At 32.6% G+C, this 25,279-nt stretch overlaps 2 protein-coding genes across 2 annotated transcripts in view; one reads left to right on the top strand and one right to left on the bottom strand.

Annotated features, from left to right (window-relative positions):
- The window catches only part of LOC133180900 (uncharacterized), a 29,634-nt gene extending 15,719 nt beyond the window's left edge, over window positions 1-13,915 (bottom strand). The window contains exon 1 of the mRNA XM_061315354.1: window positions 13,904-13,915. The gene's annotated coding sequence lies outside the window, so the exon portion shown is untranslated. The remainder of the gene's footprint in view (window positions 1-13,903) is intronic.
- Window positions 622-24,187, top strand: LOC133180898 (protein RRP5 homolog). Its single transcript, XM_061315349.1, has 36 exons — window positions 622-828; window positions 1,018-1,155; window positions 1,722-1,904; window positions 2,348-2,509; window positions 2,768-2,891; window positions 4,540-4,670; window positions 4,981-5,052; window positions 5,523-5,621; window positions 7,223-7,435; window positions 7,617-7,684; window positions 7,882-7,938; window positions 8,285-8,345; window positions 8,792-8,935; window positions 9,175-9,354; window positions 9,876-10,010; window positions 10,101-10,166; window positions 10,275-10,466; window positions 10,788-10,862; window positions 12,415-12,513; window positions 13,403-13,604; window positions 13,943-14,083; window positions 14,673-14,800; window positions 15,323-15,436; window positions 15,551-15,615; window positions 15,870-15,961; window positions 17,088-17,325; window positions 17,518-17,637; window positions 18,223-18,336; window positions 18,590-18,845; window positions 19,935-20,045; window positions 20,193-20,249; window positions 20,518-20,702; window positions 20,942-21,110; window positions 21,373-21,526; window positions 21,968-22,133; window positions 23,702-24,187. Exons 1-36 carry the CDS (start codon window positions 622-624, stop codon window positions 23,853-23,855), a joined length of 4,872 nt encoding a protein of 1,623 aa, XP_061171333.1. The 3' UTR covers window positions 23,856-24,187.
- Window positions 24,188-25,279: the final 1,092 nt, after the last annotated feature.

Raw genomic sequence — 25,279 nt, 5'->3', positions numbered from 1 at the left:
TTACTGTTGGCAATATCTTGAAGCTATCAGCTTCTTAATTTCTTGACTTTTAAGATTCCATAGTGACTGTTTGTATGTTGAAAATGAAAGTGGGTACACCAACAAAGGTCAAGGGAGATAATTATAAAGATAAAAGAAATTCCGTACCCGAGTCGGTTTTTCTTGATTTGTTCATGATAACAAGTTCAAATGGATAACTTACTGTTGGTCATTAAATACTAATGAAAATAACACAAGATATCCTTACACGAGGTTATTAGATATATATAACCCTTTCATCTAACCATTATTTTATTTTTTAAAGAATTATTTTACATCGGGTACATTATACGAAATACAGTAACGTAACATGTGCATGGTCAACACACGATGAATCGGATGATATTATGTTATAAAAACGGAATTATAATCTAATTTTCTGTACTGAAGCAGGAGTCAAAAAGTATAAGTAAGTAGTTTTAAGACCTTCATGGATATCTGGTCATAGACATTGATACATAGTTGTTCTCTGTCTAGAACAGGATAGGAAACATCTGACCCGATATATTTGTTCAATGATTCCATTTTAGTAGGTCGCACTTGGTTTAAATTAATTTGTAATGTTCAAATGCAATTTAGGTAATGCCACAGAAAAGCGCCTCCTTCAAAAGAGGTAAGGTTAAGGCTAAATCTCAAAGCAAAACATCCACAGATGAACCAGCAGTGAAAAAGAAGAAAGTGATTAAGGATGAAAACTTCCCAAGAGGTGGGGGTGTCTGGAAGATCCAGGACAGTTCTGACCAGTCATCATCACAGAATATTGCTAATCCAGATGCTGAACTTTTTAAGGTAAGCATTGATGTATTCTTTTTTTATTCTCAAAAACCAATTTGCATATATACAACATGTAGGAGATAGGCAGTGTTGCTTAATTTTCATTTACTTTATAAATTGGATGTGTGTCATTTTTATCCATCAAACTTGTAGTTTCATTCTGTTTGAAGCATACATTAATACATATATCTGTTTTGTGTCCAGGAAGTTGATGAGCAACACAAGTCATTACAGTCAAGAAGAAAAAAGAAGGAAGAGGCCAAGAAATCAAAGGCTCAACAAAAACCTAGGGTGCCCATATTGGTAGATAATCAACCAGAGCCACACCTTCTTACTAGACAGGTATTGGATATTACCATGTGTTTAAAGATGTGTAAAGATAGCATGAATTGAAAAGTTTGTTACACAATATTTTGTCCATGTTATAATTACTATCAGAAGTTGCCATTCATAAAATTCAGTTTAACTGATTTGAGGTTTTTCATGTGAACAGGTTTGTGTAAACTTGCAGTTTTGGATTTTAATCTTTGAGAATTAATACGAATAGCACATTTATGCAGTTTTAACAATCAGCATTACAAGATGCTTTTATGCATTTAGAATGACATAATGTTGTACTCGTAACAAAAAAAAACGCTCTTTCATTGAATGAACAAAGCCATCAAACACATTAAACATTTCTCATTTTGAAATTATAGTCAAACCTTGTTGTCTCGAACTCGAAGAGAAGAAGGTTAAACTCTGAGATATCCTAGTATTTGAGATAACCAGGGTAAAACATGAAGAAGTGGTTGGGACTGCAAACACACTTCGATATATCCCAAGTATTCAAGATATCAGTGTTAGAAATAATGAAGTTCAACCGTATTTATCACCGACAAAATACATTTTATTTTATATATTAACAGATTCTTGCCCCAGGAATGCTAGTCCTAGGATGTGTCAAAGAGGTTCATGAATACAACCTGATCATCAGTTTACCCAACAATCTCTCTGGCACTGTGGCCTTGACCCAGATCAGCCCCGCCTACACCCAACAGCTCCAGAGGTTGACCCAGTTGTCTGAGGAGGATGTTGCAAATGAGGAAACAGTCAGTGAAGTTTATTTCAAGTCAGATGAGTTGTCACTTAATAGGATAGTAGTATACATATAATGAAGTTCCATGGTCTAATTAGTTGTTCTGATAAGATAAATACTCAAAAACTTTGATATATTGAACAGGACTAAAAAGAAACCGTTGAGATATCCATGATCAAAACATCAAAGTTGAAATAAGTATTTAACGTGATTTAAGGTCAGGACCACCAAGTCATTGCTACAGATATTACATGTCAGTGTTTGAGATACTGATGTCTACCTGTAATTTTTGATTCTCTTCCTTATTCAAATTCCACATTATAAAGCATTTTATTTAGAGTTTCAGTCTTACACATGCAATATTACTTTTTGTTTGTAAAAAGTCATTCCCTCTGGTTGACAATTATGGTGTGTTTTTTTTTAAGATGTAAAAAAGATATTTATATTTGATTCCAGGATGTAGCAGACCTACACACATTATTTAAAGTTGGTACAATTGTGCCATGTAAAGTCTTGTCTGTACAGACTACAAAACAGTCTGGGGTCAAAATCAATCTGAGCCTTAATCCAGCGGACATAAATAGAGATCTGACCTCAGAGAGCCTGCACAATGGAATGGTGAGGAGTTTTAGGAATATTTATGTACTTTTTACAGTTACTAAAAATATTATGTAATTTTACTCTTTTGCATAGATACATGTATTCAAATAAAATCAGAGATTTTTTAGCATTGATTTTGCTGTAGGTCTTAACAATAGTTTCATGTGAAGATACGTTTATTTATATCAAGTGAAATGAGCAAAAATCATCCAAGTTTATTTTTTTTCCCCATTTACTGGTACATTATTCATATATCATACTGTTTTTATTTTTCAGTCCATATTTGGAAGCATTTCGAGTGTAGAAGACCGGGGTTATGTGGTGGATCTAGGAATCAGAGGAGTGAAAACATTCATGAAGAGTTTGGATGCGGAGAAATTTATACAGCTTCACAATGAGGGTAAGACAAAGAGTAAGAGCTTTATATACGTACATGTATGTGCTGTTCTTTCCCGTAGAACAATTAAAGCAGCTTGTGGCAGAGCACACATTTACAACAGTGTTATATTTGCACGTACAAATGGGCCAGTCATTAATACACATGATCAATAATTTTTCTTGCTAATGGATTTCAAGTTGTAGACTTCTATAAATTGTACTTTAGACATGGAATTCTTTATTGTTTATTGTTGAAGAGTTCCCTCCCTTTATAACAGAGTAATTCATTTGGTATATACAGTCAAATCTTGTAATCTCAGCTTGATTGGACAGAGAAAAAACTTTGAGATATTTGAGGCTTCAAATGTAAGTGAGTAAAATAAGTGGTTGGGACTTTTCCAATTCACTTTGACATATCCATGGTATTTGATGTTCGGGCTATACATGTATGTGTAGTGTTAATTCATTTTTATTATAAACATGTAGATTATGTAGAATAATAGAAAATACAAAATGAATTATACTTTCATATCTGATTTTAAAACAATAAAATGCTTTCTTTGGTTGTTAATATGGGAATTAATGTGGCAACTGTTGCAGAAAAAATACATAACCCGCGTAAGTGGGTTATGTGAATTTTTTCTGCAATTGCTGCAATGTTAATTCCCATACTAACAAACAAAAAAAGACATTTTATGTTCATATTTATATCTATATAAAAAAAAAACATTCAAAGTAAATTAATTATGTTAAATATTGTATTATAGATGTGTATGTCAGTGTATGCATAATTGATGGAACAGCCATTGCTTAAGAAATCTATGCAGGTGGCTTGCTTAGTGTTGTTTACTGACTGATTAACAGCAATAATTCTTATAAGAAATAAAGGAAATAATATTCAGTGGATGTAAATTTTTCAAAATTAGAGGAATAATGTAAAATACAGGTACCTTTTATTACTGCCTGTATATGAATTAAAACTTGCTTAGTACAAAAAAGCGAATACAGCGAGTTAATGGATATAGCAATTTTTTTTTCTGATCCAGGTAAAATATTAACAATTAGGCCTACTTGTAAAATTTCATGGTTATAACAAGTTCTAATATAATGAATTTAAGGTTATAGCAAATAGTAAAGAGATTAATATTCTTTGTAAGTATTCATGCATATTTGAAATCAGAAAACCATAGTAATTGATTGCAAGTTTTGTATTTAATACATCCCTAACCATATTCAGTAGTGATACTTGAAGGAAAACATGTGAATTTAGCTATATAAACTATAATGTATTCATTATATGGGTATAATGAATTACATATATAGTGAAGTAAAGTCACAAGCTCCAAGGACTTGTACAGCTGAATTGAGGTTTTCTTTAAGAGAAAGATACATGTACATTTAGGTACTTCAGTTACCAGGCTCTGGGAGCATAAAGCAGTTGTAGACTCAAGTCAGAATTTATACATTGTGTAAAATTTTTACTACTGAAAACACATAAAATTTGAAATGTTAAAAATTCTGTCAATTTTGTGCTGTTAATTTTAATTTTCAAGTGTCAGCTAATAAAAATACATGTACTCATTTTATGCATGACAGAAATTTTGACCTTAGTCTAAGACTGTTTCATGATCTGTATGCAGTTCAATCACTGAAATCTCCATATTTTGTAGGTTACTCACTGAAGGTTGGTCAGCCTGTTTATTGTGGGCTGAAGCTGGGGGAGGATCGAATGGAGCGGGTAGCAGGAGATACAAGAACAGTCAATGTCATGATAGACCCTGTAGAGGTTTCTGTCTCACAGGTAGGGGAGATAACCTGTCACCCCTATTGTTGATTTACTAAGTATTAAATTTTTTCATGTAAAGTTGACAGTTCACATGTACAGTGTATATCTGTTTAACTTTTTTTGTGAACTGGATAGAAATGACTTGTGTTGATGAAATCAGTAAACATATGTAATAAACTAAAAATGTTGAGGAAATAATAAGTATTCACAAAAAAAAAAAATATTACTCATTTGAAAATTTTCTAATAAATTTTTATTAATGTTTTTATTTTTGATTATAATACCATGGTAACTTGAACATACATTAAATATACTATTCATCTAGTTGAAAGGAGAAATGGATGTTAAATTCAATAACTTGGTGCCTGGAATGAGGGTTGCTGCAAGAGTTACAAAGGTGATTTTTTTTCTTCATAGATGTTAAACAACAAAGTAATTCAATGATTACTGTATCCCAGTTATTAGTATCTGAAAGTCAGCTGAATTATTTAGTTTACAGGTTTGTTTTGGTAATAGTTATACATGTATAAACACTTTCTAAATGTTTTTGCTCTAGCTGCTTTGAATTCATATCTTTCTATTTCTTTTATGGATTATTCATTATATTGAAATAATTAAGGTTTGCTTAGTTTTATTTCATTGCTTTATTCAGTCTAGAGAACAGCAAAAACTACAAATGTATTAGGAAAAATTGATTGTGTATAGTCTTATGGTAATAATATGGCCAATATAAGTCTGGAAAAGAGCACAATCATTATGGAATTTATAGCTGTTCATATAAAGACAGATAAACCACTCAAAAAAAAAATCCTTGAATTTAATATATCAGCATAGACGTATAATAATTTACATGTATTTATGTTATAGGTTTGTGATAATGGAGGGGTTGTGGTGAAATTTCTCAGCTTCAAAGGAAGCATCCCTGTAACACATCTCAGCAGCCGATCCCCCACAAAAGGCGACCAGGTCAGAAAAAAAAGTTTTTATAATTTCTTTTGTTTATATCTCCAAATCTATAGTTTTTTAAAGAATGATCAGATACTGTAAAATGACTTATTATTGAGGGGTTAAATTTTTGCAGATTTAGGAAAAATGATTTAAGGGGATTTGATTTTGTGGTTGAAGAAGAAGCATATGCATCTACTGTTATGTAAAATTTTAGCATTTCATGGGTCTACATAAATTTGTTGGTCCTGTCATAACAAGAAAACAACAAATATTAAATCCCCGTGAAAATAAGTGATTTCACAGTAGATGTTTTTGAAGCAGGTTCATTCCCAGGTAGACTCCTACCTTTACCAAGCTTGGGTAGACCATCTTGGAAAGTGTACGTTATATTCCAGTGATGGTTCAGATGGTACCTGGGAAATTATTTTCAAGATAGTTACTGGGTAAAGTTCTTGAAAAAGTACCACTAACCAGGTGACAATAAGACCAACTTTAATTAAAATTGCATAGATAGTGCGTCTGGTGATGTACATGTGTACTTGTATATCACCATTCGTGTTTAGATTTTTAATGTGACATACCAGGTAATATGTCAAGATGAGTGACCAGATTAAATATTTATAAGCAGCTGTACCATAGTTCTAATCACCTGTATTAGTCTAATAATGACAAGTCTTATATAGTATGAATTGGAATACCGGTATATAGATTGGAATTATAAGCCAAGTTGGTCTAAAGACAGAAGGTTTTTACTTTTATTAGTGACTGCACCCAAGATCCAAAAATGAGAATAATTATATACATTCCTGACAGTGTAGCTTTTAACTTTTATATACATGTACATGTATAAGATTTTGAGAAATATTCAGACAAGGTGAACTTTTAGATGATCCTACATGAAAATCATTTAAAGGTTGTTTAGCTGAGAGCATGCACTACTTTAGATTACATATATATGCCTTATTCAATACACAGATGAAGGGATAATGTTCTTTCTAGTTAATCTCTTTGGAACTGTCTATTCTCTTTAAGAAGTTGGCTATGCCAACTAGTTATACCCCCGCTCCGAAGGAGAGGGGGGTATACTGTTTTACCTTTGTGTGTCTGTCTGTTTGTCTGTCCGTCCATCTGTCTGTCTGTCTGTGTGTCTATTCGTAACAAATTTTGGTCGCAGTTTTCTCAGCAACTACTCATTGCAGATGCTTGAAATTTTAACACACTCTTTGTTTAGGCATGCCATATGATGGAATTCATTTTTTACAAATCCGATTTCAACTTCCTGTTTATTCGTGCATCTGTCCATACCATACATAACAAATTTGGGTGGCAGTTTTCTCAGCAACTACTCATCACAGATGCTTGAAATTTTAACACTCTTTGTTTAGGCATGCTATATGTTGGGATTCATTTTTGTACAAATCCAATGTCAATTTCATGATTATCACTGTGTCTGTCCATAACTGAACTTGTGTATTCACATCAGAGCGGGAGTATTATTAGTGTGCATTGGCTCACAGACTTCTTGTTGATTCTTGTTCAGGGATTGGTAATGGGTTTTAAATTTATTAAAAACTTGTATCATATTCATATTTTTATCATGTTGTGTATGTTTGATACAGTTGAAAGCCAGTATCCTCTATATACATCCAACAACAAAGGCAGTTGTCCTGACAACACTACCCCACATTTTGGATTATGGAGGAGTGCCCCAGAATACAGCCCTAACACAATATGACAAAGGGGACATAGTTGAAGAAGCCAGGGTCCTGTACACAGACCTTAAAAGGGGAGTCTACTTCAGGGTAGAGGATGGAGTTACTGCCCTTGCTAGTGTAAGGCATAATTTTAATGACCCTGCATGTTTTTCTTTATTAGTTAAATGTACAGAATTCAGTAATGTTTGAAAAACATGTACATGCTTTATTGATTTATCATAAAATTTGCTCATTAATATGTTCTATTATTTATATACAATATGTTTTATTATATTTAAATGCTGTGTTATTTTGATAGCCAAAAAACCTATCTGATGAAAAAAATTCTGATATGAAGGTCAACTTTAAGCGTGGGACTGTTCATAGGTATTGTAAGATTACTTGAAATTTTGTAAAAATTGTACTTTTATGTCTACTTTAGTGATACATGTATGTGCGATTAAAGATTACAGAAAAAAAAAATCATTTTCTTGATCAAGTTTTGCTGTAGTATATGGATCTACATAATATAAATGTAAATTTACTGAATTTTCTGAGTCTGAACATAATGCTTTATTTTACAGGTGTCGTGTTTTAGGAGTAGACTGGATGGACAATGTAGTTCATGTAGGCCTGAAAAAGTAAGCCACAAATGTCACACTATGCTCAAGAAATTTTATTTACTCTGTCAACTAAACAGAAAATTGTAGATGCATAAAATGGATAAATGCATGGTTCTAGAAGAGAAAGCAAATAAAATCTGAATAATTTGAGCTTGTTTTATAATCATTGGTTTTAAGGCCAGTGGATTTCTCAACCCAGTGGCCAAATTGAGATTGCGATTGCTAAAGCAATTTCACCAACAAATGACAATATGAATATCATTGGAAAATTCAGATTTAATCACTGTATGCAGTTCCATGTATATTATGCATATTAATGATTTTTTTTCATTAAATATATCAGTTCTTTTTTCTTTTATTTTAGGAGTTTGTTTTCAAAGTCTTTTCTTAGCTTGAAAAGTCTGCACCCTGGAGATTTACTTGAGGTAAAATTCTAACTTGACTATTCCTTGATTAACTTGTTGTTTATTTCTTTATTTTGTTTTAAATGTATTCTGAGTGAATGCTTGTAGCTGTGCAAATATTTTTTTAATATTGTATTCAAATGTAATCATATCGTACTGGCTAATGATCAATTCTTCAACAGTACTACTTCTCCGGTAGTCCAGACTATGTGTTAACATGTGATTTTAAAGTTTTAATACCAGAAGTGACATATATAGCCATTTCAATTTACAGTATAAATGTGCCTTTTGTAAAAATCTTATTTGATTGGTTGTTTGAACAATTTTCTTTTATTCAAAGCAAAATGGCAGAAGTTATGTTTCTGACAAGTGGTTGCCAACCAGAATAGCTTTGCATCAAAAGAAAAAATAAAGTAGAAAATTATATTGTCTCTTTAATGAAATAATATGGAAATTAATGACTACAGTGTGAGGTTGTGGAATTGAGAGATAAAGGTGCCATAGTTAAGGCTGGCAATATATCAGGAATCATTCCCAGCATGCATCTAGCAGATATACCACTAAAAATGCCAGAAAAGAAGTTCACTTCTGGGTGTAAAATAAAATGCCGGGTAAGTAAGAATACACTCTATGCAAATTATTTCCTGAACTTTATAAGATGTTTTTAAATTTCAAAATGACACGTTGATATTAATTAGAACTGGAAGGGATTTTTTTTCCTTTTTTTTATGAATTTTTGTTTCCATTAAAAAAAAATAAGTGTACAGAAAACTTGGAATGATTTGGTTTGTTTAATGAATTCCTGGTCATTTGAAATGACAAGGTGACTTTATTTCTCTCTACTTTACAGATATTGAAAAATGATCTGGTTAAGAAAAGCCTTGTTTTAACAGCCAAAAAATCTTTGATCCACACCCAGCTTCCTTTGTTAACTGATTTTGCACAGCTTGAAAAGGGTCTGCAAGTGGAGGGATACATCATAAAAACATACAGTAAAGGAGTCCTGGTGGGATTCTATGACAATGTCAAGGTCAGTCTCTCTTTCAGCTTTGGTTAATGATGAAACTGTTCTTTTAATGCTTGACAATGAATGATCTTGGGGTCATAATGGATTTCTTTTGCTTGCTTGTTAACCGACCAATATGTAAACTTTTTGTTTAATTTTTTATCTTCATGTACATTCATGTACAATGTATATGAGATAGAGATACTTCACATTTGATATGTCTACACTGCTTATGGACTTAGATGCCATGAGTACTTTGTGAATGTCTTGCCTCAGTCCTATGTGTATTTAGAGGTTTGAAAGGAATTTGTGACAGCTATAGGCACTTTGGCACTTTGTCTCGAAAGTGTATCTTTTTTTTGTGTTGGATTTTAATCTCAGATGCATCTAAGTGATACAAAAGTTATAAAGCTGTTAGAAACAAGAAAGTTCTTAAAAAGCTGATAATGCATTTAATGTACATTTATATATGAACTAATTACTTTTACATTTAATTCATTTGCATACACATAATGAATGATACCTCATTTCATTTCTTTCACAAGGGATTTGTTCCTAAGAAGGAGTTAAGCACTGAAGAAATTTCTCACCCAGAGAAAGTGTTTTATACTGGACAAGTTGTCAAGTGTCTCGTTCTGGACTGGAACACTGAAAAAGGAACCTTAACTCTGTCATTCAAGGTATTTACACATATATCTCAATTTAGAACAAGTTTGTTAGTTTCATAGAAAGTGATTTTTAAATATTTTTGAGTTCTTCTCTCTGTTTAGTCTGATGACTGGGAACAGCATGGATCCAGACTGGCAGATGTACCTGAAGACTTTCAAATTGGCAAGGTGAGAAAAACAAATTATACTGTAAAGGTATTTATAGATATTCTGTACAGTTGATGATTGTGTTCATTCTTAAGTATAATGTCATCATTACTGATATCCTTATTTTAGACTGTAGATTGTAAGGTGAGGCAGAAAAGCAAGACAGGATTGGATGTTGTCATAGGTACCTCAGGAGTGTCAGCATTTTTACCCAGAATTCATCTCTCTGATTCCAAAGCAACCTGTGACCTTCAGATGGAGGTCATAAAACCAGACAGTGTGTTGAGGAATTGTGTTTACCTAAGTCATTCTAGTGTCTTAGTATCCTTTTTGTTTGTTTGTATTAATATGTATCATATAAACTGGTAATTTTTATATATTGTACTGTATCCAGCAGATTTTTATTTTCAAAACTGGGATCAGGGGAAATTCCCCTGGGAAATGCTGTTTGAAATCTTTCTTTTATTTGTAACCTGATGTTATTCAATTGGTTGCTCTGATGTTGACTTCAGAATTTGAAATAAGTTTATCCCTCTTTTTCTGTTTTCTAATGTTTTTCCTCAGTCAGCTGTACATAGTTATTTAGAACTTGAGGCATTGTTTTGAAGTAGACACTGTTATAGATTCTTAACTTAAAAAAAGATATTAAGTAGAAGAAAATCAATCGTGGATTACTTCAAGGAGAATGTAGTGGTCACTAACATCACAGACCTGAAGGTATGAAATCAATATAAACGTGTATCAATCAATCTTTTATAACTTTAAAAATTTGTCTAACATCTATAATCTTCAAGTTGAAGAATAACAGATGTAATATTGAACTTTCCAAAGCCAGAGCCAAAAATGTAAATTTAAATGTGATAATGACATGGCCTGGCTAGTTGAAGCCATAACTGGAATTCAGAGTCTTACTGGTCCATGTATACACAATTTTTATGCCCCGCCATGAATATGGCCGGGGCATATAGTGTTTGTCATGTCCGTCTTCCGTCCTTCTGCCCTTCCGTCTGTCCTTCCGTCACACTTTGCATTTAGCTCTGTTCAAAGCTCAGTTTCAAAGAAACTATCCAAGATATTTTTATCAAAATTCATATGCTGATAGATATTGATGAGAGCTATGCAACTGCATCAACATTTTTTGACCTTGACCTTTCTTTTGACCTTGACCTCACTTTTCTTAAATTAGTGTTTAGCTCAGTTTTAAAGATACCATTCAAGATAGTGTAGTCAAACTTCATATGTTGATACATACTGATGTAAGCTATTCAACTGCATCAACATTTTTTGACCTTGACCTTTCTTTTGACCTTGACCTCACTTTTCTTAAATAAGTGTGTAGCTCAGTTTTAATGAAACCATTCAAGATATTTTTAACAAACTTCATATGCTGATACATACTGATGAGAGCTATTCAACTGCATCAATATTTTTTACCTTGACCTTTACTTTGACCTTGACTTCACTTTTCTTAAATAAGTTCTTAGCTGAGTTATAAAGATACCATTCAAGTTAGTGTTATCAAACTTCATATGCTGATACATACTGATGAGAGCTATTCAACTGCATCAACATTTTTTGACCTTGACCTTTTTTGACCTTTGACCTCACTTTTCTTAAATTAGTGTCAAACTTCATATGCTGATACATACTGATGAGAGCTATTCAACTGCATCAATATTTTTTTGACCTTGACCTTTCCTTTGACCTTGAACTCACTTTTCTTAAATTAGTGTTTAGCTCAGTTTTAAAGAAACCATTCATAAAATATTTATCAAACTTCATATGCTTATACATACTGATGTAATTTTTTCAACTGCATAAACAATTTTTGACCTTGACCTTTTCTTTGACCTTGACCTCACTTTTCTTAAATTTTTGTCAAACTTCACATGCTGATACATACTGATGTAAGCTATTCAACTGCATCAATATTTTTTTCACCTTGACCTTTCCTTTGACCTTGACCTCACTTTTCTCAATTTGTGTTAAAATGTTGCATTACTAATATACCCTCAGCGGGGCATTCATGTCCTATGGACATATTTCTAGTTTTTTTAAGTTTAAGGGTGAACTTTTGTCAATGTACATGCATATACAATGTATTCTAGCTTCTATCTTCATACATTGAAATCCTCAGAAGGTGCTTCTTAACATTACATTATTATTTGTCATAAAGAGCAAGCTTTGTGCTGCTAAGGCTTCTTTGTTAAGTAATAAAAGTTTGTGACTTTCTAGTTATTTTCCTAATGATGATTTTCTCTTATCTCAGGATGGCATGTTGATTCCTGGGACAGTCAAGTCTATTCACCCTCGCTATGGAATCTTTGTGGAACTACCAGCAGGCTTGGTTGGGTTAGCCCCTAACAGAGTAAGTCAGGGGTGGATCTAACTACAACATTAAATATAAGGGAGCGTTAGGGAAAGATAGTGGAGAAAACAAACTTTAAGACTTTAAGAAAAAAGATAAAGAATCTTACAATTAAATGAGAAAAGGGGGAGTGATGGCAGGTAAGAGTAAATTAAATGAATGTGTTTTGCCTCTGAGTAGAATGATATTCTCTAATTGGGTAAAGGACATCATGTGCCTGCCTTCAATATTTCTTTGGATGGTAAGTAGCAACATTTGGACGGCAACATGGAGGATTAAACAATGTTTTGTCATCCAAATTTAAAGAAAAAAATATGCCAGTGCTGTTTTTACTTTTAAAAGAAACCAATAAATTTGCTATGTCTTTAATCAATGCTGTGATTAAATTGAGAGTAGCGCCCCTTTTCAATGATGTAATAAGTAAAAAGAACAGGACAAGTGAAGAAGATTTGTACACATGAGAAAATCGTTTGTTATTGATCTCGGTAGATTTGTTAACTGTAATTGGTCCTTGACAAAAACATAACACTTCACCTCACCTTCCATGAACATGAACAACCGCAATATTTCTGTGGAAGTCAGTAATAAACCTTATAAGTAATATTAATAAAATATTAGATGGAGATTCCTGGAAAATGAGAGGACACACTGGAGCACTGAAAAAAAACTGATTTTACTGTGCAGGATCATATTAGATTCCTTATGGAAATTTTAGAGATTCTTTTATCATAGTAAAGTAAATAGATAAGACCTTAAACATTTGATATCACCAGGGGTTAAATTTTTATATTATTCTCGAAATAAAACAGTATTTAGTAATTTCTTATCTTTTTTTTTCAAATCATAGATAGATGTACATATGTTTTTTTATGAACTTTCTTCCTTATAGTATGTATCAGACAGACAGTGGCAGAGAGCCAAGGAACAGTATTACACTGGTCAAGCGGTCATTGCTAGAATACTTCAGACCAATGCCCAGGACAACAAATGTTTGGTGTCTCTAAGGATGCAGGAGTGTTACCAAGGAAACACAGATGCCAGTATTGTAGAGGAATATTTACTGGCATTAGACATCTTGTGTAAACATGGCGGTAATTTTTTAGATTTTTGGACATTCATGTACATATCGTTTAGATTATTCTGTCCATTAAATATTCTTTTAATTGGAATACTTAATTTTGTATACTTGTATAACCATTTGCAAACTTGGTTTCAAGAAATTGATAAAGAACTGTGTCAAATACACAATCAAACCACATTATCTCAAACTTGATGGGACCGAGATATGTACCGGGTAGGCTAAAATGCATATAGAAAAAGTAGTTTGGACTTTCAACATATCCATGGTATTTGAGATATCAGTGTTTGAGATGGAGAAGTTCAACTGTACATTTTATTGTCATTTATATACCTGCACATTCTATTAAAGGAAAGACATCCATGTTTGCCCCAGACATTGAGATTGGTGACATATGTACAGCATTCTATCTTGGCAGAAGTGATGACAAAATTGTCTACAAACTGACTGATCATGGTCTCACAGCCAAATGTCCCCTGGATCTCATGGATGGTAAGAATAAAAAAAAATCTGATGAATCCACTTAACTTAAACTAAAGATAGTTTTCTAAGAAAATATTTTCCCTCGGAGTCCCTTCTTGGAGATCAACCATTGAATTTTCTTTTTAGATTACACCAAATTTAAGACCTGTGGCAGAAATACATGAGAAAAATCTTTACAATAAGGAAATTATGAATTAAAGGATTCTTTAAAAAACATATATCTCCTATAATAAAAAACTATGTTTTCTACACCTATATTGCTATTATGACAAGATTAAATATGTTAAATTATAGAGTTTTGGCATGTTGACCTTCAATATGGCAGCCAGTGTCAAATAATCTTTCCTAAGTTCATGTTTATATCCAATACTACATATATCTATAAAGCAGAAATGGTTAAATAAAGTGTTGAATTCTAATTTGGTTTCAATGTTTTCAAATTTTTTACCACAGTTGTAATATTATTGTGTTACTTGACATGAAAGCATTGAAAAAAAAAATGCATCGGCAGTGTAGAAATATCAAAATGACAATTTAATGTTTTAAGAAATGGCATGACAAGGAAGTTTATTAGATATCTAAGTACTGTGTTTTACAGATGAGGATGATGATAATATGAGCTCAGTGGAGGTGGCAGTTCTGAATTTCAATACAAAGGACACCAGTGTTGATGTAGTATCAAACAAAGAAGTAGTGACAGCTATCAAAGAGAAATTACAAACTAAAGTAAAGATTTTTATTCTTTGTATTATTTTCTGTTTTGGTACAGCACAGTGATTTTTCTCAGGGTTTTTTTTTTTTTTGCGAGATGGTCAGGCAGGTTTGATCGCCAGTGGGGAGATAACTCTGTTGGTAGAGCACCTGACTAGTGATTCAGGGGGCTGGGGTTCAAATCTTGGTCTGGTCCATCTCATTTTTCTCCTGTCCTCTAATATTTGGTGCCATGACCATGCCCTTGAAGTGACAGGTTAAAGACATGCCAGAGAAGAGCCTGGGTTTGTGTCTTCAGGAACAAAGACCTTTAAGGGGGGGGGGGGGGGGGAGATGTGGCGGTAAGGCAGATTCGGTCATCGGTGGTCAGATAGCTCAGTTGGTAGAGAACCTGTCTGTCAAATCTTTCTCTCTCACTGGTTACATTTGCATTAAATACATTCAATGATAAGGGAAAAAAAAGATTGAAAAGATTTTAAAACTTCCCAGAGTTTATATTTTGAAAAACGTAGATATTATTTTGATGACTAATTTCAGGGTAAAGTTCACCAGAAAGTGAAAGGAAAAGTTTTACTAATTTGTGATGAGGTTACCGTGGTAATTCTACAGGGGTCACTTAGAGGACAAGTGGCACACATTCCTACAAAGAAGGTAAGGATACATGTATTTGTTGAAACTTAAGGTAAAATATTTTCCTACAGTTAACTTTACTGTGCTTGTGGTTCGTGTCTTCACTAATTATATTGCAATTATTTTTTCCCTCAGCATTTAAATGATGTCCTTGGACCTAGTTTTTCTGTAGCACAGCAATTAACCATTTCTATTCAAAAGTAAGTTTATGGCATTTTTATAATTTTTATTTCTCTTAAACGCTACTGTATATGTATATGTATGATACATGTATCAATATCTGTTTTAACTTGTAAATATCATGGCATTACTGAAAAGGTTAAATATGTCAGTTTGCTTGGACTGGATACTCAATTGTGGATTGAATTGTTATAAATTTCTCATTTTTAAGTAAAATGCTTTGAAAATGTGATTTCATTGATGTATTAAATTTTTTAAAAAAAATTCTTTTTAGAATTTTCAATGGTCACGTTGTGGGTGTTCTGGATTATCCCCCCCACAGGCAGACAAACAGACAGACAGTGGACGGTTTGGACTTTGAAAATGGTGAGCTTCCCATATCAATTTATTCTCACAGGCTTTCATTTTTTGAAAAAAAAAAACTTTGAGATGCACTCAAGATTCCTTATTCTTGCCATGCCATCTTGAGTTCTACTCACTTGTTTGTTTCAGTAGATTCAGGGAAATAACTAAACATTTTGATTCCTGTACAGAATTTTCACATATGATACCACCATGTATATAATATAACCATGTATATAATATAACCATGTATATGATATAACCATGTATATAATATAACCCTGTATATAATATAACCATCTATATAATATAACCATGTATATAATATTATACATTTATTGACTGGGTTCGAGGGCAGCATGCGTTTTGTCGGACCCAAGAACCAAACTGTTTGCCTTAGGCCGAAGGCAAACAGTTTGGTTTGAGGGGTCCACAAAACGCATTTTGCCCGAGAACACAGTCAATAAATGTTTTGTTATACCTTTTACTTTTTAATTTGACATAACACGATGTAAATTTTGTTCACCCGCACTGCGGTCTTAACTTGGTCAATTCTGTAAAGTTCTGTCAAACTCCAACGAATGCAAATGAGATATAGCTAACCCTGCCCATAATGTGACGTAAGCAGTACAACATCTCGTTGACAGGTCCAATATCTCGCTCTGCGGTCAAACATCGATTTTTTTATGACCGCTCAGTGAAACATTGGAAATGTTGGACTTTTTTTAGTGTAGAATTTTATAGGAAACAATTTTTAAAGGTGTAAGAAAACCATGTATATAATATAATTATGTATGTAATATAACTATGTATATAATATAACTATGTATATAATACAACTATGTATATAATATAACCATGTATATAGTATAACCATGTATATAATATAACCATGTATATGATATAACCATGTATATTATATAACCATGTATATGATATAACCATGTATATATTATAACCATGTATATAACATAACCATTGTAAGTGTCTGAAATTTGAATACATTATATTTTAAGAATTTTACAGTTAAAATATACATGTACAGTGTATATACACATAAAGCTTTTCTCCTCATATTTGAAGACTCCTACATGTACCATATCTAGGGATTAAGAAAAAATTAATACATGCACTAATATTTTTATTATAGGAAAGTTTAATCTTGATCCAGGAAATGTTGTTGAGGGTCGCCTTCAGAAGCTTAAGAAGAGATCGGGAATTTTGGTCAATTTAGTAGGTGGAGCTAAAGGAATTGTTTGTTTGACAGACTTATTTGACGAGTATCAAAATGACCCACTGACCTACTTCAAGCAAGGCCAGCATTTAAAATGTTATGTGATTGATCTAGGACCAAGACAAACCTATCAGTTGTCCCTCAGAAAATCAAGGTAAATTGAATAATGAAGTTTGACTTTATAAAGTCATAATTTTGATCTGATGTATAAAAGAATATGTCACCTGTTTAAAAATAAATTTTGGTGCATTTGGAGAGGAAGCACAATTATGCTATCAATGAAATGGCTAGCTGCCCAAATAACGCCACTTAAAATGATTACTTGAGGTCAAACTAATTTTCTTAGGATTACCAATGATAAGTCAGATGTCAAAGACCCTGAAGTCCTAGGGGTGAAGTCAATAAGAGTCGGACAGGTTGTGAGAGGATACATTATAAAGAAGACTAGCTCTGATATCTTAGTAAGGTAATGGAGGCTTCATCACCTCAAACTGAGAAAAGGCTGCTTTTTCATACAGTAAAGTTGATTCAAATAGTGTAAAAAGCTTTTAATTCACAAATCAGACATCAGCTTGGTTAAAACTATACAAGGTTTTCAATTTTTTTGTTCACAAGTTTACATAAATGCCCATATTAAGATGTGAAGCTTTGTCCAACCTGGCATGGTATTTCATGCAAATTTTTTTTTGTCAAGATTTCAATCTACATGTATATCACATTGCAGATCTTTATCCACGCTTGTGAATGGCATGTGAGCAATATACCTTAAATTTGAGCTGTGCATCAAATGTATCTCATTACATAGATACATGTACATTATACATGTACATGTATTTGGATGCTGATTAAACAGCATACACAGTTACAAGGAATAGAATGTTTTAGTGGTACAGGTTTTGAATTTGGTTGTTTTCCACTACACCAGATTTGTTCACAATAACTATAATTGGTGCAAAGAATTTCACTCTTAGTTTAACTAGGTTTGATTTATGATTTCTTTTGTTGACTGCTATTTTATAGTTTATTTCATATTAGTTTCTGTTTTTTCCAGGATAGGCAGAGATCTGTTTGGGACAATAGATGGAGCTGATTTCTCACAAATAGATAGGAGAACCAAACGTCTCTTATTTAATGGCAAAATTGTAATATCTGCAAAAATTACTAGGTAAATATCCATGAAACATTTTAAATTTTGTTGTTTTTTAAAATTGTACAGAAAGGTCAAAATAAACTTCTTTTGGGAGAAATTGAAAAAATCTGGAATACTGTACTTGTAGTTCCATTTCATTTAATATGAGATTAAATATAATCAGCCTGACTTTATTCATAAGAATCATACTTAAATCTAATGCATATGTATTTTTTTCTTTGTATTAACAGTTATCTTTATTAACCAAAAAATGTTTTTTGTCTTTTAGTTTGGAAGGTGACAAAGTGAAGATGAAATTTTTATCATATAAAAAGGATGAAACTAAAGGAAAAACAATAAAAAGGCAGCATAGTATGAATTCTGTAGACAGTGAGGACTCCAGAAAAGTGAACAGTGAGGGAGATTCAGAGGATGAAAGTGAAAAACAGCCAAGGAAGAAGAAAACGAAGAAAATGAGAGAGAACAATGAATCTGATATTCTAACAGAAGAATCTCACAACAACACACGAGACAGGCTGAGTGAGGTTAGTTTTATACATGTACTGAGGAAAATTACTACAGGGTCATTTTAAAGTTTGACTTTCTTATTTGTTTCAATTAACATGTGTGCAATGCAACATTTTGTTTTCCCTGTAAATCTTTAAATATACAAGTTAATTTTTTTTTTCAAATGTACCTCTGTGATTTGTATTCTAAAAATCACAACTTTTTTTGATTTACAAAAAAAAAAAATATGAGAAATAATTAGCAATAAAACACAGGTGTACTTAAGTTGGGTCAGCTTGGTTAATATCAATAGTGAATTAACCATGCTTGTCCAGTCAAAGTGTTAATCCAGCTAAAAACATCTAATGATTGGCAGTTCAATTGAAAGGTTCATCACTCATATCAGTATGGTCAATTACATACCTGGTATGTAACAGTTCTCTATTGAATCCCTTTATCTCTAACTATAATAATATCATATCCAGTTTGATCAATAGATTAGTTACATGCATATTTGTTTTTTTTTTACCTCAACAGTAACACAGATACTTACTAGTATATACATGTAAGATATAAATCAGATAAACCATCTCGAGCATCTATATAAGGACATGTAACCAGACTTTGTCTGAACTTTACCACTTTGAAATGTAAATGATGATTAAAAAATGTTTTTTTCTGTACATTAAGCAAAAAAACTTTTTAAAAATTAATGTAATGTAGAGTAATCACAAGTAATCATGATTACATGATGGAAAAGTAATCAGATGTAATTGATTACTTTAAAAAATGCCTGTAATCAGCTTGTAATTGATTACTTTTAAAATCCAAAGTAAATGTAGTTTAATCGATTACTTTTGAAAGTAATCGACCCCATCTCAGATCATGATTAAAGGTCCTAGATTCTGGACAGGGATGAGGGAATACTGGTACTTTTTCATTTTTCTTGATTTTAAGTATTTTCTTTCTGTGTAAAGTAGTAAAGAGGATGCATTACGAGTTCAGATGAGGAATTCAAGAAAGAAAAAAGCAGCAAAAGAGACTTGCATTTAATCCATTGACATTGAAATGAAATATGATTTTGATTTACATGCAGTCTTTACATGCTTTAATGGTGTCTCCTTTAGCTCCCCAGCCTTAAAATTGACCAGGCCTTCTCTTGGGATGCAGACCTGACATTACCACCAACAGATGGCGCTGGCAGCAGTAGTGATGAAACTGACACAGAAGAAAACCTGGTCAGTGACATTTACATTTTGAAAGTGAAAGTGAAACTTAAAACAATCAGTAACACATATTTATATTTCATGTACATCTTAGGATAGATTAACATGGATTCTTTTCATTTCTGTGGAGTAATTATGAAATTTATTTAATATTTTCAGAGAAAACCACAGAAAAGCAAGAAGGATAAAAAGAAGGAAGAATGCATGTTGTTTGAGGTAAATGAAAGCAGACCAAAAAAAATTATCACAAGGAGTCTAATGCAGGACAACTGATACTGAATATTTACCTGTATTTTAAGAAGATGTACAAAGTATGTGTAACTTCTTAGTGATCATGTACATGTACAGGTATATGTAACAAAAAAAAATGTACACAGTGTTTGATAATTTAGATTTTAAACAGTCTTTAAAAATCTTGCATCATTTTGAACTCAAGAAAAATACTTTTGTGTTGTCAATCAGATATTGGTTAATTCTATTACAGTTTGAGAAGAAACAATTGGAGGGGGTGGTACAGCCAGAGAAGGCTGATGATTTTGAGAGACTGGTTCTGCAGTCCCCCGATAGTTCATTGGTATGGATCAGATACATGGCGTATCATTTAGAGTCCTCCGAAATAGAAAAAGCCCAGGCCGTAGCTGAAAGGGCTCTCAAGACCATATCATTCAGGTAAAGAATTCCTGAACATGTGACTTTATTTTTGTGACTGAGGAAACATTCTACATCGATACACAATTATATAATTGGTTGGTGATGAGAAATGTTCTCGAGTAAAAGGAGGACACAAAACTTGTGGGTATTTCTCACACACGAATAAAAGCTGGTTTACATTATTAGGCCTAAGGCATTTCATGAAAATGGAATTTCATGTGTATGTTTTTGTAACGCTGGTCTTTTTGATTCATTAGAGAGGAACAGGAGAGACTTAATGTGTGGGTGGCTTATCTAAATTTGGAAAATATGTATGGGACACCAGCTCAGCTACAGAAAGTATTAGAGAGAGCTGTCCAACAGAACGAACCTCTAAATGTGTACCAGCAGCTAGTCAGCATCTATATCAAGTCAGGAAAACTAGAGGTAGATGAATATCAACAAGTGTAAATATTCTTGATTTATCAAAGGACTTGAAGTCTATGGTTTCATACAAATTTGAGCATGAATAGAAGGAAACCTTTATGGTTCAAATAAATGCAGAAGAATCTAATAGTCTGTACTGGTTAAGAGATAAAGTTTAGCTGTATGATGAAAGGAATTAAAAATTGTTTTGACCATCTCTACAATTTCACTTTTGTATTGTTAAAGCTATAGTACATAAAAAAATCTTTATTTTTGTCTACAGGAAGCTGAACAGTTGTACAGCAAGATGGTTAAAAAACACAGCGCCAATAAATCTGTCTGGCTTGGGTTCGGAGAGTTCTTATTCAGAAACGGACGAGCCGAGTCAGCTCGCAAACTCTTACAGAGGAGCTTAAACTCGTTAGAAAAAAGAGATCGTAAGTACCGTTGTATCTTCTCTCAGATCTTGTTTATAGTGACATCTTGTTGTAGTGTAAGTTTAAGGGAATCAGGCGGTTTTTGATACTTGAGGTTTCTTTGGTTTATTTCTTCTTTCTGTCCTTTTCTGTCGGGACATGATGTTATAATGTTGAGTGCATGTATAAAGAGAGGAGAGCCACTTTTTTGATACTTCAGATGTTTCATAATCATTGTCAAGAAACTGATTTCCTTTGTGATTAGTAATGATTTATAAGATGTATGTATTGTAATTGCATGTAATGTGTATGGGAGAGAACTTTTTATAGACCATCTCTCCTGTTGTCTCATCTCTGTGCTTCCATATAACAGAGGACTTGAACTCACTATTCTAGCCTTACGTTCAGTCCTATTCTCTTTCAACAAAATGCACAATGAACTAAAAAAATTATATTAATTAGATGTGGAAACAATATCTAAGTTTGCCCAGATGGAGTTCAAGTATGGGGATGCAGAAAGAGGGAAGACTATGTTTGAGAACATTTTGGTGAACTACCCAAGGAGAACTGACCTGTGGTCAATCTATATAGATATGGTGGTCAAAGTGGGGGACATTGAAGGGGCCAGGTAAATCTCATGTATTAATTGGATATGTTTCATATAAGAATAATTTAATTCTGGTTGTAATGCTGTATTTGATTGGATAAAAAATTTACTTTATATCGTATAAAATGGGTTGCCTACGTCACAATGACTTGCGTCAAAAACGTATCGATCCGCCTGACGTTACATTCAAATTTTGTACAAATTGAAGTCATTTTTAAGGACAGTCATCTTTTTTTCTTACACCAAATGAATGAAAATTAAATTATAAGGAATGAATTTAATAGCTACCCATTTTATACGGTATAAACTGGGTTGGAACAGTTTACACTTTTTTATAAACCGCTTCGCGGTTTATAAAGCGTAAACTGCCCCAACCCAGTTTATACCGTATAAAATGGGTAGCTATTAAATTCATTCCTTAATTAAGAAATAAGGTATCATTTTAAAAGTTTTATCGGGATGTAAATACGGGTTGGTCATGTGATCAAATCCCATAAAGCCCAAAGGGCTTTATGGTAGATTTGATCACATGCCAACCCGTATTTACATCCCGATAAAACTTTTAAAATGATACCTTATTACTTATATTTACATTTGTGACTGATTTATAACAGATAGTAAGGTACTAAAGTTTTAAACCCATAAATGATTTATTTTTTTCAAAACTCAACGGTATAACTTGAATGTGTTGAACACGTCGATCACTTATGACGTCACTATGAAATTACATAGATCGTTTATGACTAAACAATCAATTTATGGTCACATGATGAACGTGTTTTACACAGGTGTAAAAACGCCTTGTTCAAATAGTGTTATATAAGGGAAAACATTTGCAAATGTAAATATTTAAAGTTAAGGAATAGCATTATCTAACAATCATGTTTTTTAATGAGATTAATAAGTTTATCCTAATTTTTTTTTTATTGAGGACAAGTTATCAAACTGTAAAAAAATCAAAAAATCATTGTCTTCATAAGAAATGTGAAACAGATATACATTCTTTGAAAAACCATGTCATTTCACTTTGCAAACCAATACAGGTCTTTTAATAAGGAATACAAAAAAAAAAAAAAAAAAAAAAGAGAGAGAATGGATTTACCATAGTTTAATGTGTTAGGATACAATATTGAAAAGCAGCACATAATACTGAGCTTTAAGGATTTGTATGATCATTGATTTTAAAATAAACACATTTCAGAAAGGAACTTTAGTGAAAAATCTAGAATTCTGTTAAACATGCATCAAAATGTCATGCATTTGTAGTGATTTGGGCTGTATGCATTGTGGATATTGGCCTGGGTAGATCAGTGGTTAAAGCACCTCACTAATAATGAAGGAGTCCAGGGTTTGATTCCAAGTCAAGTCATATATTTCCTCCTTTCCTGTTACACATACAAGTACATATGCAGTGTACATGATTTGTGATGAATATTTATTGACAATTGTCCTCTAATTTTGTTAAGAAGCAGGAGGGAAAATGCCCAAATTACTAAATGTTCTTTATACCAGAATGTACAGCAACTTTAGTGTAGTTAATTTAGAATTTGTCGTAAGTGCTTGAACATTATCATTGCTGATCTTTACAGACTGCTGTTTGAAAGAGTAATCAACTTACAAATGGCTATGAAGAAAATGAAGTTCTTTTTCAAGAAATTTTTGGACTTTGAGGAGAAACATGGTGATGAGTTTACAGTGGCATCTGTGAAACAAAAAGCTCAGGAATACGTAGACTCACACTGAGCAGTACTCAGTAGTGATGTGAATGATGTGTTCATGATAAGATTCATTGTCTACATGTAGTCTAAGATGTAGATGTGAGCTTCCAATTCATTGTTAGAAATCAGCTTGGATGTTCAGAGATGGCTACCATAAAACCATATGAAAATCAGTAATTCATAGTTCTTATGGAAGAATGCCTGCAGAAGTGTGAAAATTCTAACACTGGATGACTTAATTCATTCATATTAAAAATTTTATGAGAATTTTTTATAATTAGGAAGTCTTTCTTTCATTTTTCCTATAGTTAAAATAACTTGCTACCTGATGTCATGAATAGTTTATTATTTACAGTATGATGCAATAAATTGAAATGTTATCCTTTGTAAAGAAGGTTTAATTAAACTTTTAATTTGAATCACATTTATAAACTTCATTGAAAACACAAGCATGATGATTGCAAGCCATAATTTTTGTAGTTACACAATTTCACTACATTTATGTTTCAGCATGGAAAGATTTGCCCAAGAGGAAGTCTTTACCCTTCTTGTAAGGCATTCAAGGATAAATGATATTTCTCAATCAATCTTTACATTTGATATCAGAATAATATTCCTGTTTTTAGGAGATTATCATGCAAATGTTTTTTTTTTTCCAATTGAAACTCCTCACGCTTCTGAAAAATTTAGATAAAGGCTCTTTTAAAAATCACTTTGTATAAAATTTAATATTAAGAAAATGTGCTCTCCTCCCTTTTCTTCCCTTTGCTCCATCAAATGGTAGCCTATAGGTCACCACAGGTTGTGGATCATGATAGTCTTGATGAATTTCTGTGTGGTCCTGGGCTGTCCCGGCCTTCAAAAATAAGACCATGAGAGACCTCCCTTAGAACTACATGTATTAACTATATCATTAGATATAGTTCATAGCAAACTTTGTCATTAGATTGTGGAAACTATATCATTAGATTACTGAAATGTCAAATTTCAGGGGCACTACTCTATAGTTAAAGGCCCCAAGTGAGAGTGGGATGGGTTCCTCTGAAGGATTCCTACTCTAAATGATAATTGTTTGGTTCTTCTACATAAACACTATACCAGGTAAAAGCAGAAAGTCTGGAAAAGTACCCACAACCCCCGGGACACCACCAGGTGGTTCCCATACAACCCCCAAAACAAGGACTGGGAATGGTGTTTCTGGCGATCTTGGCCTTGTCCAGCCTTATTAATAGGGTCACATGGACCCTCAAAGAAACTTTTAAATACAGCATTAAATCATACAGAGTAGCACCTAGTACTTCTAGGAAGAATTTTGAAAATTCATGGGTGGTGTTCCTGATTGTTAGCATGTGAAAATAGTTCCTAGCTTATTAAATTCATTTCTTGGATTGATTTTAAGGCTTGTCAGATTAGTACCTTCAGTCCATTTATCATGTTGTATTGGCTACT

Source organism: Saccostrea echinata, unplaced genomic scaffold, assembly GCF_033153115.1.
Source record: "Saccostrea echinata isolate AGI-Se365-2 ecotype Australia unplaced genomic scaffold, CSIRO_AGI_Sech_v1 ptg000008l, whole genome shotgun sequence".
Lineage (NCBI taxonomy): Eukaryota > Metazoa > Mollusca > Bivalvia > Ostreida > Ostreidae > Saccostrea > Saccostrea echinata.
This window is presented reverse-complemented; position numbering and strand designations above follow the sequence as displayed.